General features: G+C 33.5%; 2 protein-coding genes across 2 annotated transcripts; one reads left to right on the top strand and one right to left on the bottom strand.

The window, feature by feature from the left end:
• Nucleotides 1-5,700: 5,700 nt before the first annotated feature.
• On the bottom strand, nt 5,701-9,498 carry LOC130940251 (uncharacterized). Its single transcript, XM_057868347.1, has 7 exons — nt 8,743-9,498; nt 8,512-8,618; nt 8,367-8,407; nt 8,206-8,287; nt 6,969-7,056; nt 6,829-6,885; nt 5,701-6,638 (listed from the first exon to the last, which is right to left on the bottom strand). The coding sequence occupies exons 1-7, from the start codon at nt 9,496-9,498 to the stop codon at nt 5,991-5,993; spliced, it is 1,779 nt and encodes a 592-aa protein (XP_057724330.1). The 3' UTR covers nt 5,701-5,990.
• Nucleotides 9,499-11,665: 2,167 nt separating this feature from the next.
• On the top strand, nt 11,666-18,199 carry LOC130940252 (proteasome subunit alpha type-2-A). Its single transcript, XM_057868348.1, has 12 exons — nt 11,666-11,914; nt 12,094-12,153; nt 12,290-12,366; nt 13,099-13,163; nt 13,489-13,535; nt 14,131-14,206; nt 14,925-14,992; nt 15,573-15,642; nt 16,120-16,205; nt 17,117-17,179; nt 17,514-17,579; nt 17,907-18,199. The coding sequence occupies exons 2-12, from the start codon at nt 12,113-12,115 to the stop codon at nt 17,953-17,955; spliced, it is 708 nt and encodes a 235-aa protein (XP_057724331.1). The 5' UTR covers nt 11,666-11,914; nt 12,094-12,112; the 3' UTR covers nt 17,956-18,199.
• The last annotated feature ends 1,170 nt before the right edge of the window (nt 18,200-19,369 follow it).

The following is a 19,369-nucleotide window of genomic DNA, read 5'->3' as shown; positions in this document are numbered from 1 at the left end:
TGATGCTCAGAGCCTTGAGCTTTGAAGGAGTGCATTTGCACTTGAGCCTAACCTTGACTCTAAGTGTTTTGTTGGATATCTTCATTGAGGTTGTACTTTGTTGCTTGGTATTGAGTTTTGAATGTTTAATTTTGTGCATACCAAGTACTCACAACATTGCCATTGAGAATGCTTTTGGATTTCTAAATTGCATGTTTTGGCCACCATATAATTTGATTTCACTATCTTTTGTTAGGCAAATTATTCTTAGTTGATGCATTTTTTGTTAGGTGATGCTTGTTATGATTGATTTTTATTTAAGTCACCTAGTTGATGCATTAAAATTAAGAAATTGTGAAATTGGATCATGAGCATACCTAGTGACATTTTTTTAGCTTTTTAAGTTTTGTGGATCATGTTTTCCACTTCATGTCATTTAGGTGTTGCAAACAAACTTTCCTCTACATCCATTTCATAATTTCTTGATTCTTGCTTGAATGCTTTCATGCTTCTCTATTGCTTGTTTGTTTATCTTAACTTACAAGTTTTCTTTAAAGTATTTCAAGCACACTAGAATGAATAAAGTGCATGTTTCCTTTGTGTAATTGTGACATGGCTTTCCATACTAGTGTGTGTTCTAAATTGCGCAACTTAGAATACACACACTTATTTCCTTCTTATCACAAACTAATTCACTCACTCCTTTTAGTGCATACCACCTCATTCCAACACTCTATACTTCCTTATTTTTGCATGTACTTGTATTGCCATCCGGTTTTCTATTTTTCATGGATAAGGAACCATTAACAGTAAGGGAAGCGGGAGAAAGAGCACGCAGCAGCCGACTGATCCACCAGCTGAAGGTGGCAATCTGAATTTGCCATACCCCCCTTGCTAACCGTTGAATGCACGGAAGACCATGCAACCCTTTAAGTGTGAGGAGGTCGTTACCGATCGGCAATCTTGGGTGACATACTATAATTCCAAACACTTTCACCTTTTATCTTTCTTAGTTGTATATATTTTAGAGCTTTAATTGCATTTTTTCATAGTCTATTGCATGTCTTTGCATACATATAATAAGCTTAGTTAATTTAATGAAATTTTCCAAGAAAAAATAATTTTTATAGGTCATTGACATCCTAATTGATTTGAGTTGGAACTTTTGATTGAAACTTGCTTGAAAAATATTGTGGAACATGTTTTTGAGCTAAGAACACATAAGCATGTGACTTTTGAGCCTCATTATGTGGTTGCATCATATAACCACTATTCTCATTCTTGTGTGTGTTATTTTCTTTCTATGATTGCAATCTTTGATTTGTTTGATTCTTTATGTCCATTGTTTGATGTATATATGCATTTACATGATTGAGGCAATCTTTTCAATTAGCTCACTTACCCAAATAGTCTACCCTTTTATCTTCCTTTGTTAACCAATTTTGAGCCTATTTTAACCCCCTTTTGTTCTTAAATTTAGCACACCACTACCCCTAAGTGAAAAATAATAAATATCCCTTATTTGGATCTTTGATTAGCTTAGGATAGTGAGAGGGTGTATCATCTAAATGTGGGAAAGTTTGGGAACTTTAGTTGAGGTAAAAGTAGATTTTTGTACTTTTGTTGAAAATCTTAGAAATTGGGTACATGTTCATGCATTAAATACCTAAACCATATTCATTAACACTCTTGTATATATTTTGTATTAAAAAAAAAGAAAATAATAAAAAGGAGACAAAATGGCCCAAAGTTTGAAAAATAAAAGAACAATGCATATGTGACATGGACTGAAAAGAATGCATGAGTGTGTGAAAAAGTGAAGAATGAGTAGTTAGGTTGCATTTGAAATGTATAGGTTGTTATGTAGGTTAGGTGAGAGCTTAAGTTTGTCAAAGATTCAAATATCAACCTCACTTAACCATATATAACCTTACCTTTACCCTAACCCCATTACAACCATGAAAAGTCCTCATGCTACTTGTATGCATGCATTGAATGATTGTTGATTGTTAGATGGAAAACAAATCTTAGAAAGCTTGATTTGAAGAGAATTGAGTGAATCAACCCTAAACACTTGATCGATTAGAGTGTATACACAACCGGTGAGGGGTTCGATTGCTCAAATTCTATGTTTCCACCTTTGATTATCTCCTTTCTTGCAAGTTGTTAACTCTTTTCAATAACTCAATTCAATTGTGGATTTGATTTGATTGTTATTGCTTTAGCCCTTATGTTTATATATGTATTCTTGGAATTTGATTCATTTTGACTAAGTAGTTGCATTCATTTAGATAGATTGCATATATGTAGTTTTCTTGGATTGAATAAATGTAATACCCCTTGTCTCTTTTTTGAGTTTAGCATGAGGACATGCTATTGTTTAAGTGTGGGGATGTGATAAATCCACATTTTATGATATTTATTTGCTCTAATGAGTGGATTTTATCACTGGATCCTGGAAGAACATGGCGTTGGAATTGGCGTTGGATTAGACAGCGGCAACTTCTCCCCAAATGCCTCCAACTCAAGTCCACAAAGCCCAATTCCAAAGCATCTTTTGAAGACTTGAGAAGCTAAAGAACTAGTATAAATGGAGGGGGCTTTGAACTGTAAAAGGGGACTCCCTAGAGGAGATTACACACCACTTTTCATACTTTACTTGTACTTAGTTTTTAGTTTATTTTCCAACATTGTAATTTTGAATTCTAGTGTAACAGACCGATGATTCATTAAACCCCAATTCATTAGGGAAGGAGCTCTGCAAAGATTGAAATGAATTAATGTTCTTCTTCTTTTCTTCTTGATTATATCCTTGTTATATTTGAGAAGAGTTTTCGTTCTTCAAAGATCCAATTGGATCTATTAGAATTCTATGTGAATCTTGAAAAAGAAATAATAGAAATTCAGTTTGAAACTCTTTTCTCACAATGAATTTGGCTTAATTCGGAGTTGATATTGTGACATGTAATCTCTTCGAAATTGGGTCTTAGGAGTTGTGTGATTTTGGATTAGAAATTGTGTCTTGTTTATCTAAGAGAGGGCTTCTGTTCTTCAAAGATTCAATTTCATCGGGAGAGGAATTGAATCTATTAGAATTCTATGATAACCTTGGAAAAGGAGTCATAGTAATTCAGTTTGAAGTTTTCTTCTCACAATGAGTTTGATTTTGATTCAAAGTTGATACATGACATATAATCACTTTGAGATTGGGATCTTATGAGTTGTGTGTTTTTGGATTAGAGATTATGCTTCATCTCTTTGCATAAGCATTTGATTAAGGAATTGATATTTGATCATGAATTGAGAAATTGAGTAACCAAGGAATCGAAACTCAATTACATATGATCCGCCATAAATCTAAACATTGCATGCAAAAGAGAGAAAAGAAGTTCATTGATTCAGGAAGATCCAAGCATCTCCAATCTCTAATGAACCTCACCCATTAGCATTTTCTTATTTCATTTATTTTCTTTCCTGATTGCAATTTTCTTTTACAATTCCTTTACATTTTAGCAATTTAATTTCTTTGTCATTTACCTTCTAGCAATTTACTCTTATGCACTTTAAATTCTTAGTCATTTATTTTCTTCTTTGTATGTTTCTAGTTATTTAAATTCTTGTCATTATAATTCACCCAAATCCCATTATCTTGCTTGTTCAACTAGTATAACCAATAGATTAAAGTTTTCTAATCAATCAATTCTCGTATGATCGACCTCACTCTAAGTGAGTTATTACTTAAATACGACCCGATATACTTGCCGGTGGAATATTGTTCTCACAATTTTCCATATCAGTACGCATACACCATTGTGTTCTCCTTATTTATTCATGAAATCTCCCACTTTGCATACTTTCCTTCCACTTCTCCAGAGCCATCCTTGCCTATTGATCTTGAATTACTCAATAAAATATATCACGGTATCAAATGGAATAAAAGTGGAATGAAATTGATTATTTAGAGCACAAAAAGCATATTTTTAACAATTAAGTGCAATTTAAAGAGAATTCACAAAAGTATGCTATTCAAGTGAATAAATACAAGTTTATGTGATGAAATCTACTCAATTCAAAAAAAATTATCATAAAATATAGACTCATTATAGTACTACTTTGCTACAGTTATGATGTTATTTTTTTAAACATTACCTTCATTTCCACAATATTTCAAGGATACATCATTATTTTGTAAGTTCTGTTTTTTGTTTTATTTTTACCCACCTTGATGACAATAAGGGGAGAAAAATGTATATATGAGGCTTCATAAGGATTATTGAGATTATTGGTTATTAGTTTTGATTAGTCTTGTGATTGTGAACTGAATGTTTGACTTTAAGTCTTTTGAACTTCATAGATACTTATGTGCTTATGATTATGTTGAGCTTATACTTGTGTTGCTGAATTGTTGCTTACCATACTGCTATACAAGACTATTTTAAAATAATTTGTAATATTTGCTTGTATGGATTATTATGCTTTTGTGTAACCATAAAATTCTAGATAAACATGTATATACATTAGAATATTTTATTGTCATTATTGATTGTGTCCTTAGGTTAAGCGATAAGTGTACATTAAGGGGGAGCAACATTTATGGAAGAAAGGGAGAGCAATCCTTATGAAAGAGAGGGGGAGTACATCAAGTTAATCTGGTATCATCAAAGGGAAGTTTCTAAACTTGTTCTATTTCAATTTCTTTGATTAATACCTAATATATTATGTTTGTCATTAAAGAGGAAATTGTTAATTTTGAGAAATAATATATTAACTTTTGATAATAACAAACATTGATAGTTAGCTGGGTTGAAAGCTCAAGATTGTTTAAAATGTATTTTATTTTGTAGGCCTATAATAGAGAAGAGGAGTGATCAATATGTTAAGCATATTGGGATGAACTTTGGACATTAAGCAAATCAATAAGTTGCTACTCTCTTGGCCTAGCAAGGACATTCAAAAAAGGTCCATTGCTGGTGGTTCTTGGGCAAAAGAATTTAATGCTGTACTATGCTGAATGTTGCTGAATACTAACCAAGACTTAGGAACTTCACAAGCAAAATAAGTAAGTTCATAATTAGTTCAAGTTAAAATGAAATAGGCCTAAATGTCATTGTGAAACCTAAATAATGAAACTAAGTATCTGAGCCATAGTTACTTGGACTAAGCCTTGTCCAACCCATTGCCATTCTTAAAAAGAAGAACATCTTACTGTTGGTGGTGCTATGTTGTTTTGGATAAGGCACAAAGAAAAAAGAAAAAATCACTTTTCTCTTGAGCACCAAAGAAAAAGAAAGACTGTATCCATCTTGATCAAATAGTATTTATGTTTCGAAAAACATCAGACTAATTTCATTTTCTTTTTCTTATGATAGTTATTAACGTATTTATTAATTACAGTTTTAATTTTCATACAATTAATATATCAAATATATATAAGAATTTCTAACTTAAACAGTTAACTGTTTATAAAAATTTAGTCAATTTTAAAAATATAAGAAGAAATTTATCATTTTTGTTTTTGCCGATTAGAAAATCTAAAATATCTTTCATCAAAATCTTCTTTTATTCTATACATAATTGCTCTAGTTCAATAATGTAATTATTTATTGAATTATAAAGTTGCTACCAAAAGATCATAATACAAGACATTTATCTTACAAAAAATATTAAATATTTGACTTAAGTTCTTTAATAATGAAAATAAATAATGCCTTAAGTTCTCTAATAATAAAAAATAAATAAATGGAAATTAAATAATTCGTTAATATTTTGAATATAAATACTAGTTACTTGACTTCTATAAATCAGATCTCCAAATCAGAAATTCCGAACGAATCCAGTAGGTAAGTAGAAGCCCCGCTCTGCTACAAAATTCTATAATAATAGATGTATATTATAATATGAAGGTAAAAATAAAAGAGATAAAATAAGAAAAAAAAATCAAAATAACTTATCCACATCCACATATATATATAAAGCGCTCTGCAAGAAAACGAGGGGCTAACTATTGGATTTCAATCTATGATTTCTCCCTCTTCTTCGTCACATTTCTCAATGCCTATTCCATTATCACGTTGCCTTTGAACCAAGGAAGACGGTTCTTTTTGCAGATTTTCATAATCATCATCATCACTCTTTTCCTCTTCACTGAAATGGACATCATTAATGTCGTCATTTACAATTTTTTTAACCGTTTTCTTGTTCTCATGGTCAAGAACATCTTTTCCAGCGTGCAAATGTTTCTCTCCAGCATTGCCTTCAGACCCGGTTTCTTTAACAACCACTGATGGATATATCAGTGGCTTATCTGGATAGTATTTAAAGAAGGAATTTGTTACCATGAACCTGAAAGCCTGAATCAGGTGACTCCTATCCTTCTTTATATCAGCACTCAGGAGTTTCTGCAATAAAGTTGGCTTCTTCTTGGTTATAGAAGGTCGTTGTTCTAAGGAATCTTTGTCTGTAAACTTCTGTTTCTTGGAGAACCGACCTTTTCTGTCGGGTTTCCTGTCGATCTTGTTCTGGAATTTCCTCTTTTTGTTGGTAAGTGTGTCTTTTCCTTCACTCTGAGAACCTTGATTTTGACGATCCTTCAGATAGTAGGATGGGATTTCAGCAACTTCAACTCCCAACTCAGCTTGCTTAGCTAAAACCTGCTTGAGCTGCAAAGACCAAATATGCACAATACTCAGAATCAGATGAAAGATATGATTCCAAACCAATCAACTGGTTTACACTTGTATTTATGATGGGAAAAAAAAGTTTGGATCTCAATTGAAGAATAATGTTAATTTTAGCAATATAAATTATTATATTGGATGGTATTGTATGCTAAATAAATGTCAAGTATACCTCTCTTTGTAAGACAACCCTATCCACCTTGGGGCTTCTCGTATGATCACTCTGTTTCTGCATGTAATAATTCAGTTATTTTACTTGTGACAGATAATTTGATGAATCCAGAGCAGTAAATAGAACCGTTTGTTTCAAACCTTCTGGATGTTGTTGAAAGGATGATTCTTCCTCCGAGCTTCCCGCCATTGTTGGATTTCTTGGTCAGTGTAAGTTACAAAGAATGATCTAACCATTTAGGAGATAAAGTAATTAACAGTAACCACATACAAAATTAAGGGTTATAAAATTGTCGCAGTACATAAGAACCTGTTATGAAATTAGAGTTTACCAATAATTACCAAAAACAAACAGCTTAAATCGTATGGAGAAAACAAGCTTAATTTCTGAAACAATGCAAAAGTGAGAAATGCTTCATGTGGATAGTTAGAACCCATTTACTTGAACAAAACAAATATCTTAAAAATTCTGTGACAGCCTTGCAAAAGGACGGGGCCTTTTAATTATATACAGATATTATTTGGCGATTCCATATTTCCATTTGATCTCATTGTTCAGATGGACTCAAATGATTAGACATACAAGATTTAGATGTTAGTCTATATATCTTGCTAATTTAGATTTTTAGATTTAGAGGATATAGGCACAAACTTATATTTTATTATTACTATTATTATTATTTTGGATAAACAAAGAATATAATTTAGTTGGAGAGAAAAACTAATACAAGGAGATGGGGCTAATAGACACCGTTCTAATTAATGACACTAATTTTAGGGTCCAACTAAGGAATCAAACAATTTTAGGCCAACAATCAGTCAACAAAAGATTCAAACACAATTTTTTTTAGCCACTAAGAGAAGGAGAGGGGGAAAGAGAAGCACGAAGTTGACTAGATGTTAGTTGGTTGGTTCCAAAACTTCTTCCTGTTGGACCAACTTTTCCCTGTTGTAAAATATCCTCAAGAATATGTCTGGTTTTGCATGTCGTCCTCTTTTCTCATATTAAACCATCGAACATCATCAATTACCAAGTCAATTCATAACAGTCTCTTTTATACCATAGAAACTATTGAGGTGCTCATCAAATGTTTGAGGCTGGTTACAAATTTTTTGTTTAGGTACTATATTCCCAAAATTCTAACCAATTTGTAAAAATGATGTAAAATCATGGTTCTACCTTTCCCACTTACATCATTGCTACTCAAATTGTCTAAAACCTTTCAAAGAACATATCTACTTGAAGGCCATTGAATGGTCTTGATGCAGATTCTTATGAACAAATCACAATTTTAAAGTAGTTGAATGTAAGGCAGTTGCAAACAAGAGATACACTTAAAACCAAATAAGAAAGGGCTGGAAAGCCAAGTAGAACTACCTTTTTGGTTCCTGCTGTTGTTCCTTATGATTCAAACTGAATTTTGGTTTCTGCTGATGTTCGATTCTTCCATTGTTTGGCCCTGCTTTTGCTACAAGCATTAGTCTCTAACTTCAGGGAGGGAAAAAGTTTACCTCTTGATAAGGTAGAAATGTTCAAACCTTTGTCCCTATGTTCTTTAGGAAACCTACACTTCTGGAATCTACACAAATTGGAAAACAATAGTGAACCACAGGAAAACCATCTAAACCATCATTTGTAAACCCAGTGTACCAAGGGATTACAAGAGAGAAGAAAATAGCATACCTTCCTTCAAACCCCCCTCGAGTTTGTTTATTTTTGAAGTTTTTGCTTTGTGATCCTTTCCAGCTAGAATTTCGATCGTTACTTTTGGTATTGCTATTCACATTTGTCTGTACCAATTACGGGATTCAAATTTAAATTACAATAGCCAACTACCTCAACAATAGTAAAGTAGTACAATAACAAACTCAGCTTAGCAAAGAGAAGGAAGAAGCATAATAGATTTAATAGTACTTGTGCATGTGATGCAGAACTATTCCCCTGCAACTGCATAGATGAAAAAGATGATGAGACAAAGGCATTTGTGTTCCCATTTGGTAGAACCAGGCTTTTCTCATTCTGGTCAAACTGTGGCCTGGCCTGATTTCCTTGCACTAGACCAGTATGCAGTGTTGCAGAAAACATTGGATTTTGAGAAACCATGGCCTGAGGCACTTGACCTGGAAAGCCAAACATGGGGCCAGAACCAGGATGCATACCATGCCGACCAACTTGAGAAGGATTCGGCACTTGCATATGTAACTGCTGATTCATATTTTGCACAGGAAATTGAGAAGAAAATTGACCATTAGGTATATTCATATTCATATTAGGCTGCTGAAGCATGCTCAGAATACTTTGTGCTAGAATATGCCCCTGGAGTTGAGACAAATTGATTTGAGCTGCATTGTGCATGACTTGTCCTTGAGCCTGAAACATTGGATTGTAACCAGCATTGCTCACACCATTTTGGGGACCAAATCCGGCATGGGATGGACCCTGCGGAGGCACACTCATACCCATATTAGACATATGCAACTGGTTATTTTGCAATGGAAGGAGATGATTAGCAGCATTCATGAATTGGTGTGTGTTCATCGATGGTTGCATGTTTGACACATAGGGTGGCATCAAGTTTTGGTTTAGTTGGTTGGCTGCACCCATTTGAGGCTGGTTCTGCATCCCCATGCCATTGTTTTGCAATGGAATTTGATGGTTAGGAGCACTCATGAAACCAGATTGAGAGTGGAAAACGTCTTATTACAACTTGAATCTGGATAACACATGATCAAAGGTCATTGACAAAACAAGAAGGAATGAATAATAGAGTTAGCTGTTACACAATGAAAAGCTACAAATGATGAGAAATCGAGAACCATAATCCATTCTCAATATTTATAGAACTATCTATCAGTTTTACTCCCTTGTATTTCAATTTGCATAAATGCTCAATTTATTCCCAAAAATTTTTTTGTTTGAATCAAGTTGGTCCCTAAACAAACTTGCACCAAATTGGAACCCAAAATTTTCACCGTGAATCACGTTAATCCTGATAGCTCTTCCGTCTCACTGCCATTAACAGTGTGCCATCATGGGTGGTTAAGAGCTCACGTGGCACTCCAACGGCTAGTTGACATGGAGGATGATGTCAGATGAGTTTTGTTTGACTTAAATTGGTCCCAACCTAATTCATGAAATAAAATCCAAACTCCCAAATTAACCTCATCCATGACCTCTTCTTTCCCACTCCTCTCCAGTGTTAAATGACTTCTCCAAGGTTAAATGAAAGCATCACTACTGCAACTAACATAAACAAACACTGTTAAATAACTTCATTGATTAAGAAAACATTCAATTCCACCAAATAATAGTTTTTTTTTTCTTTTTTTTTTGCCGTAGCATAAAACAGCTCTTGTTAACATCATTCTAACTCATCCAATTGACCAATTGAGTACCAACTTCCTTGCATAAAACTCTGCATTAAAATTAGGCCTTCGTACTATAATCTTGCTAACTCATCAAGATTTAGACACCGACAAATTATACGTTATACCATTCACAAATTATGTACTTTAACATTCACACCAGAAGAATAAAAATGAACTAGTAGCAGACCCATACTGATACAAGGGTTCAATTCAGAATATTATCAAACTAAAATGACAAAACAAAGATCATAACAAGCCTAGAAGTCATCGTTTATTTGTTACATGAAACACCAAGCTACTGTTCTTTAAAAAATAAGGGGTAGGAGGTCGTCGTGGTGGGAAGAGAGAGAGGGGGGGGGGGGGAGTAAAAATTAACAAATCCAGTGTCAATCAAGAAACACTAGACTACAATTGAATCAATATATGTATAATATTCCACGACAGCAATTGAGTAGTAATTCTTCAATGCAATAAGAAAGCAAAAGAGTTATTGAAATATTAAACTGTAAGTGATTAAAAGGTCCCAATTTCTAAGAAGCAAATTAACAAACAGATACATAGTGCTATATCGCTATATATTCACGCTGCCATTGATCCTTCCTATGTCATCATTCCTACAATTTTATGATTGACAAACGAAGATTATTGACAAGCAAACCAAGATAGAAGACATGAGAGAAGAGACAGAGAAGAACAAAGTTGAGAGAAGGAGCAAAGCACCGCCAGAGAAGGATAGCATCGAGACAAGGTAGCATTACTCACGTTACTACCGGGAAAACAGTGTTTGATAAAAGTTTACATACACTAACAAGTATAACTAAGTTTTAACAGACGATAAGAAATCCAACTAAACTCGAACTAATAAAATAACTCCAAGTTTATAGTATCACAAAGCGAAACATCAGCCGAACCAATATGAGTAGCAGAGCATTGTGATGCACGAAAACAACGATGGGCATGGCGGAGAGGCTACTGACGACGCGGAGGACAGAGGAGGAAGCAGAACGGAGCAGGGAGAGCGTGACGTGGTGGTGTTGAGGTTTAACACTAGGTTAAGGGCATTTTCGGAATTCTAATTTTATAGTCTGTTCAACTAAATGCCTACATCAACTAATTAACCAAACTGATTACATAAAAAAGAAAAAGAACTCACCAGCGGCCACAGAGAAGCACGAGCAGAGGCACAGAGGTGGACTAGGAAGTTAACACGAGCGGAAACAGGAGCGGTGAGCAGAGGAGATCAGCTGCGAGCACACGGAACAAGGGCGGACCACCGACAGGGCGGCGAACAAGTTGTCTAGGCAGTCTGCAATGAGGGAGTGGACTAGTGGAGGGCTAGCCGGCTGGGGCTGGTGCTGGTATTATGAGGAGTGAGAATGACCACTGATGAGGGTAGCACGGGTTAGTGTTCTTTTGTTTTTTCTTTTTTGTTTTGGGTTATAACATGGGTTAGCGTTTTATTATGAAAAATATTGACAACCTGTTTGCTTCTCGTATTTGTTGAGGAAAAAAACCCTGTGTTACATGGGCTTAGCTCTTGGGCCGCCGCCCCCAGAAGCAGAGGGTGGCTTGGGGGACACTTCAGTCTCACTGGGAAGGGTTTTCTCTTTTACCACGAAAACCTCACAAAGGAACTCACAATTCAATTTCTCATCCCTCTTTCGCGATCTCATTCATATTCTCATACGCCTTTCTCTCAGAATCATCGCTTCCAAGAGGCAATACTACTTCTAATTCTCCATTTCTCATTTATTTTATTCTGTTCTTTGTTTATACACTCTCATTTTTCCATTAACTTCTGTACACTTTTTTTTTCCCCACACCCAACTATTCGTTGATCTAAGGCTTAGGATTTTGTAACTCTTGTAAGGAAAATTGTGCGTTTGTATATACGCAGGTTCTTGTAGGTTTTACCTATGGGGGATAGTCAGTACTCATTCTCTCTCACCACATTTAGGTATGTTCATTGCTGACTTTTTCTTCCTTTATTTATTTATTTATTTATTTATTGGGTCTATAGTTACAGTGGGAGTGATTTTATGTCTCAACATTTGAGCTTATTGTGCTTGAGATTTCGTGTTAAATAAAAACAGCCCTTCTGGGAAGCTGGTTCAGATTGAACATGCTCTCACGGCGGTTGGTTCTGGACAGACATCTTTGGGAATTAAAGGTAATTTCGCTATATATGGCATTGGATCTGTTTCAAGCTCTTTTAGATGCTCAATGCTGGTTCTGTTTATAATTTAATTATTGCAAATAAAATAGTAATAATTTGGTGGATGACTACTGGGATAGTGGGAGCTGAGTATATTTGACTTGTCCTGTTAGGTGTAAGGTAGGATGCTAAAAAATCTGCAGTTTCAAATTACCGAAATTTGGTGCAACAATATTAAAACAATACGACTTGAAAGGCGGTATATAGTGGCTTAGGAAAGAAATCAGTGACTCAATTGTATGGAGTTCTTACTCATTTTGGTGTTAGGGTTATTATAAGAGCCACGCTTAAAAAGAAGAGTACTCTTAAGAGTATGCTCTCTAGTTATATGATGGTGATGTATTAGATGAGCAGAAGGCAGATGTTTATATAGTGTTTTTATTATATGATGATCATCTGTTGTAAAAAGGTTTCCTGTTCTTTATGAGATCATGTAAGTGGTTTTGGCAAAAGTGTTCTTTTTGAAATGTAGAAATTTGTGGAATGAGTAGGCTAGAACTAACATTTTAATCTTGTCTATTTTATTTTTGAATTTCTTGTATGTGACATATTGCAATCCATTATCTCAATCAGTATTTATCTCTAATTCATTGGGCCCTTTTGTCTTGAAGGTGATTCCGATCATATAATATAACTGCTCTGTGATGTGGTTTTTGTAATTTGTAACTTTATGTTTCACTCTTGCAGCTGCAAATGGCGTAGTCATTGCAACTGAGAAGAAACTGCCATCTATATTGGTTGATGAAGCATCGGTAAGCTTGTTATTTGTTAGAATTCCCACTTGGTAGCCAGTGCTTGTAAGTATGACATTAACATATTTTTAGTTTTACTATTCTCTAACTTCAAATATTATTTGCTAAGTGAATAATTTAAGTATATTTTGAATTTCAAGGAAACATGCAAGAGTGTGACTGTTGCTAAAGCAATTGTCTAGTTTAGTCAATTAATTGCCAAGGATGAAGTTTATCTTTCTTGCATTTCTGTTTAGTCAATTTACTAATTAGTGTGAAGTTAATTTGTTTATGTTGCATCCTTATTTGAAACTTGATCTTAGTTCTTTGTTTTATTTCATTGCAGGTTCAGAAGATTCAGTTATTAACACCAAATATAGGGGTTGTATATAGGTTTGTTCTTTCTATGTAGTCAAATATTTCTACATTAAATCATTTTTATGATATCATTAATTATGATTATCTGATGTCTTGTCAACCATTAGAGGCCACTTAAGTCTAAAATGACCCTGAAATATAAATGATCAAGATTGAGGGCAAGGTTATGCTTTAGGGAATAGATGCAATTATTGTAGGGGAAAATCTCTTCCATAGAATAGAATAATCATTGGCAAACTTAGAGCACATAGTATGCATAGAATAGAAACAAGACATAGCATGCTTAATGGTTAAAACTTATTGCAAACTCGATAAACTACTACATATATCTGAATCAATTATTCTGTATTGTTCATTGGCAAACTGCTGCCTATATTATTCATGTGTAATAAAAAGCATGCAGTAATCAAGCATGTGGTAAATTGATTATGAATTTCTGCTACAGGAATTAAGTGAATTATGATAAAGAGATTTACTGGCTCTTAGCCTGACTTTTTCTTCTTCTTTTCTTTTTTATTGCGTTTGAGTTTTTTGTAAATGGAAGTGGTCATTTATCCTTAACTAGTCTGTTAGTATCTCATCTGATCTAAGTTTTATTCTTGTTGTTCAGTGGCATGGGTCCTGATTTTCGAGTCTTGGTTAGGAAAAGCAGGAAACAGGCAGAGCAATATCACCGATTATATAAAGTATAGTATATCTACCTTTCCCTTTCTAATATCATTTGTTTCTCGAATCTTGCTTGAGTTCTATATGCTTGATAAATCAGATTCAGATATAATATTGCCAGTTTCATTTTGGAGTTATGGGTTTTAAAAGAATTCTACCTTTTGAATATCTCATACTTTCCCGTGTAAAGCATGTTCATTATATTGTACTGTAATTCATTCTATATTGATTATTTTCTGTATTTTCTGTCAGTACAATATGCCAATGGATTAATTTAAATTACATACCTCTGTCTGCTCAGTATCTTTCAGCATATTGTACTGAAAGGCAATATAAAGTGTATTATGATGAAAAGCTGTGCTGAATTGAAAAATAAATGATAAAGTCTATATATGATTGTAATACTTTTCATTTATTATAACATGAATCATCTAGAGTTACAATTTATATATAATTATGATTATGATATGATCTGTAACTGTTTTTTCTGTGAATGTTGGTTGTTACATATAGATTAGAATTAGATGTTCCTCACTGTTTGTCCCCCTTTCTGGAAAGTTTTGTTTACTTCATTATATGTTATTAAGTATATTAAAATTAGAATTATGCACTTAATTTTTGCCGTAGTTTTTGTCTGTCTTGTATGTTTTTGGTATTCTACTTAGTTTTTGTCTGTCTTGTATGTTTTTGGTATTCTATTATGGATCTTCTGTATGATAAATATAATGGAAATTGCAGGAACCAATCCCTGTCACACAGCTTGTAAGGGAAGTTGCTGCTGTTATGCAGGAATTCACTCAGTCAGGGTAATAAATTTCTCCGTAAGCTCTCAGATATGTTTTAGCTGCTACCATTCTACTCATACGATTGGAAGTTTATTTTCTGCATATAGTCATCCCTGCCCACCCTACTCAAGAGAGAATGATAAATTTCTATAACCCTCTTTAACTTTGATGTGTTAGGAGGTCGATCCCTCTAATGTTAATTAGTTCTCGAATCTCAAAGCTGCTTCTAACTGTTTTTTCTCCCCTTTAATTTATCTACTTTACGATGCCCTTACTAGACATTTCTAACTACTGTAAGCATGTAATTTATCAACTTGAGAGGGGCAAAGGCAAAATCTTAAATTTCTTTATTCATTTGAAGACTTCTTACATAAGTTCTATACTTCCAAAATAGAGGGATGAGATTTCCGAAAGAAGGGACACGAGATGCATCACTGCTGTTTTATTGCTTTCACCCTTTATGTTCCAAAACACTACCATAGTATGCCTGGCTTACAGTGATCAGTAGACTTGCAATTGATGTATCTTCTCTCCATTATTTTATCTCATTGCTATATTCAATTCTGATGTTTCTGTTTTTCCTTTTTTTCCCCCCTAATAGTGGTGTTAGGCCATTTGGAGTGTCCCTACTAGTTGCTGGATTTGATGATAACGGACCACAATTGTATCAGGTATGCTTATCTGCCTTTTGAGTTTCACTTTTTTATTGTTGCTTTGTAAACCCTGGTAGATGAATATCACCTACTATCTTGATCACATTGTGTTGTCTCACAGTTCGATATGAAACAACAATGATGTATGCAGTTTCTGAAGATAATAATGTAATCCATGTGGTCCTTTACTTTAGTTATCTATTAAAAATAGAAAAGAAAAGAGCATATAATTCGATACAGTGTAACATTATCTTGCTTTTGCATGAACTGATTTTGTTTTTGATTTATAGGAAGAAGTTATTGATATTTATGCAGTTTAAATTTTAGTGGGTTATCTTAAACAATCAATTGTCTGTCTATGCTTTTGCATATTTGTGTGCACGATAGGTTTGTGTTGGGATCTTAGTTCTTGTACTTGGAATTTTGAAAATTCACTAGTTTGGATTTAGGAGAGCTGAAGTTTGGGCTTTGGTGCAATTTGCTTTTGTACTGTAGGTGGATCCATCTGGTTCTTACTTTTCTTGGAAAGCTTCTGCTATGGGCAAAAATGTTTCTAATGCGAAGACTTTTCTTGAGAAGAGGTATGGTTTAACATTAACGAAAGTTATAAATGCAAAATATGTGGTGTTCAATGTGTTATTTTTGTATATATATCTCCTGTGCTCATTATGTGTGGCCACTCTCCTTCCTGTAGATATCGAGAATGAGTGTATTATCTCAGTTTATGTCATGCTTGATGTGCAAAGGATTATCTTATATCTTTGAAACTTCGCATTTTGATTTACAACATTCCATATACTATACTTTGATGAAAGCACCTGGTTTATGTTGTACTTTAATGAATGTAGGAAATATCTTTAATTATTAAGCACAAAAGTCATGATGTCTGCATTAATATCTGTAATTTGGGCTTGCATATCTCTAAAACCTTGAGTGCTTGACAGGATGAAATACATTTTTCTTTTGCAGTTAATTTGTTAATTAAATCTATTATCTCCAAGTTTATTTCTTGTTATTTCCTCATTAAGAGGAATAGCTCCTACACGTATCCATAGCATCAGAAAGTATAATGGGATGTGCAGGTGTTGAATTTGTTAAAGCTGACACTGGCATGGATCTTTATGTATTAAAATTCAAAATGACATAATAACTTATAGCTGTTAAGGTTCTCTACTATCACCTAAGTGGAGCGTGCAGTTGCTTTAAATATGCAGACATCAATTAGTTGCTAATCAAAAGTTGACTTGGCAAACTTGAGGACTCAGAATAGATAAATTGATGCTTTCCCAATACATACTTTGAAATTTTACTTTAGAAGTATATGCTATGTCTGTCTATTCTATTGGATGACTAATCTATGTGAGTTTGCGGTAGCATTTTTCTCTCCCCCGAAAGATATGCGTTTGGTTTTGTTTCTTTGTTTGTTGTTCATATCTGAGTTATTCTTTTTTCCCACATCATTTCAGTGGTTAATTTCATTCTCCACTTGCAGGTATACAGATGACATGGAACTTGATGATGCAGTCCATACGGCAATATTGACGCTGAAGGAAGGGTAAGGTCATGTCCTTTCAAGTTTATGCACTAGATAAAATCATTAACTATCTATCTACTAGGAGGCCGAAATAAATTTTGTACTGTTTGATTGTTCACTTTTGTTTCAGAGTTATGGTTTTGGAGGAGGTAAATAAATTAATATCCATGATTTGATTTAGATGCTACAATATTAAGGTTAATCCTAATAGGCGTTTCACTTAAATAGTATTAAAAATTTAAGAATTGGTAGTCATCTTGTTTGCTTTTCATGTTTATTGTATTGTATCCTGGAACCTATTGTTTTAAAGACCTTGTATAGTCTGAAACTGTTAATTTTCATGGGTATTTTACAGATTTGAGGGACAGATCTCGGGAAAGAACATTGAAATTGGCATAATTGGGTCCGACAAAAAGTTCAGGTGGAAATCTCTTTCTGCAAAACATAATAATTTGTGTGCCTAGCTTCTTATGTAGCTTGAATTTTTTATTGACTTTCTGGTTTGCTTTCCTCAAGCACTATATTACATGAACCTTGCTTGTGATTTTCGTTACTGAGAAAACTGAGCTGATTTTGTTGGATTGGACTATCTGAACTTTTAGGAGTTTTTAGGGGGAAAAGAAAAAGTAAAAAAAATTGTTCCTGTAGAACTTAGACGTGACAATTATGCACAAGCTACTTCAAATCATCCTTACATATTTGGCTAATTTAAATGGGTGACTTTAATAGGTGGTTAATTTTGTTGCAGAGTATTGACCCCTGCCGAAATCGACGATTACTTGGGTGAAGTAGAATAATCTTGATGAAGCAAACCTTGATGTAAGACGGTGTTTCTTTGAAAGTTGTGCTTAGTTGAATGTCAAGGTGGATAGAGCTGTGAAACCAAGACTTGCTATTTGCAATTGGCACTGGTGAAATTTATGAGCTACTCTTTGTTGTGGCGAACGATAGACTTTCAAAGTTATTAAAAGTGCCAGACATTCCTGCTTGTCTAACTGTACCATCTAGCAATGAGCCAATGGACAATGACTATTAAATTTATATGCTTCTTTTTTATTTATTGATGTTGAATCTCGCATTCGATGACTTTATTTGGAGATGGTTCTTACAGAACAACCTATGGACTATGGTTTGGGTTCCACTATACCCTAAACCAATCCATAAATTTGGACCCAAAATGCAGTAATGATAAATTGATAATGTAAAAATGTGAAATCAGTACTTGATACATTAATGATAAGGCTGTTTATATTCTTTGGGTACGTTGCTCAAAGTTTGTAATGCTAGATGCTTGTGCATCAAATTGGCTCATAAAATGCTTATTTAAAATTACTTACATAATTAATAAATGTGTAAAATATTTAACACAATCAGTGTATAAAAATAGTCTCTTACGTTAAACCATTTTATTGCGTTTTATACTTATTGCATGAATGAATTGATCATTCGATCAAATGAATGTGTAAAATTTTAACATCAGTGTATAAAAGTAAAAACTTCTTTAGAAAAGGTAATAAATACTTTGGATTAATAATACTTAAAATTGTATGAATAAACAATTGTTTTTAAATAAATAAACACATGTAATAATTTTTTATTATAATTAAATTAAGGGTGTTAACAGAAGATAATTGATAGTATTATAAATATATAATTATTTTGAAACATTAATTTTTTATTGAAGTTTGGATAACTATTTTAAAATAGTAATATTAATTTTACTCTCTGGTTTTGTAAGATTAAGGTTCCTGTGCATAGTAAGAGAGAAATAGAATAGAAAAAGTAAGAGTGGGTTCTAACTTCTAAGTTTTTTGCTAAGGAATTTGTGTTTTACAAGGTAGAAACCAAGAGTTAGTGAGAAAAAAAATGAAGAAATCACAAGATTGAGTGAGAGCAAAAAAATCAACGCAAGAGTGATGGAAATAGAGAGTGAGATTCTGAGTGTATCAGAGATTCTTAGTCAGAATTTGTGGTTTGAATCGAAAAATCAAAAGGGTGAGTGTAGCCATTTTGGTAGAAAAGAGGAAGAGTACAAGTGAAAGTGGAATAGAGCTAAGCCACACATATTGAGAGTGGGTGTATTTTTTGTTAGTATTGTAAATCACTAAATTATTAGTGCAATTTGATTAAACTTGATTATTAATTTAACTTGATCATGTAACATGATGTTAGGAACCTAGAATACAGATTGAACATATTACAAAAACATGA

The sequence above is a fragment of the Arachis stenosperma genome, chromosome 7, assembly GCF_014773155.1.
Source record: "Arachis stenosperma cultivar V10309 chromosome 7, arast.V10309.gnm1.PFL2, whole genome shotgun sequence".
NCBI classification, from domain to species: domain Eukaryota; kingdom Viridiplantae; phylum Streptophyta; class Magnoliopsida; order Fabales; family Fabaceae; genus Arachis; species Arachis stenosperma.
This window is presented reverse-complemented; position numbering and strand designations above follow the sequence as displayed.

What these genes read in the sequence shown, in the direction of transcription:
- LOC130940252 (XM_057868348.1), top strand. Translation starts at nt 12,113, where the DNA reads ATGGGGGATAGTCAGTACTCATTCTCTCTCACCACATTTAG. An exon ending in CAGGAATTCACTCAGTCAGG is followed by an intron (nt 14,993 to 15,572) that starts GTAATAAATTTC and finishes CCCCCCTAATAG; the next exon opens with TGGTGTTAGGCCATTTGGAG. An exon ending in ATATTGACGCTGAAGGAAGG is followed by an intron (nt 17,180 to 17,513) that starts GTAAGGTCATGT and finishes GGTATTTTACAG; the next exon opens with ATTTGAGGGACAGATCTCGG.
- LOC130940251 (XM_057868347.1), bottom strand. Translation starts at nt 9,498, where the DNA reads ATGAGTGCTCCTAACCATCAAATTCCATTGCAAAACAATGGCATGGGG. An exon ending in CGAGGGGGGTTTGAAGGAAG is followed by an intron (nt 8,408 to 8,511) that starts GTATGCTATTTT and finishes CAATTTGTGTAG; the next exon opens with ATTCCAGAAGTGTAGGTTTC. An exon ending in TAAAGAACATAGGGACAAAG is followed by an intron (nt 8,288 to 8,366) that starts GTTTGAACATTT and finishes TAGCAAAAGCAG; the next exon opens with GGCCAAACAATGGAAGAATC.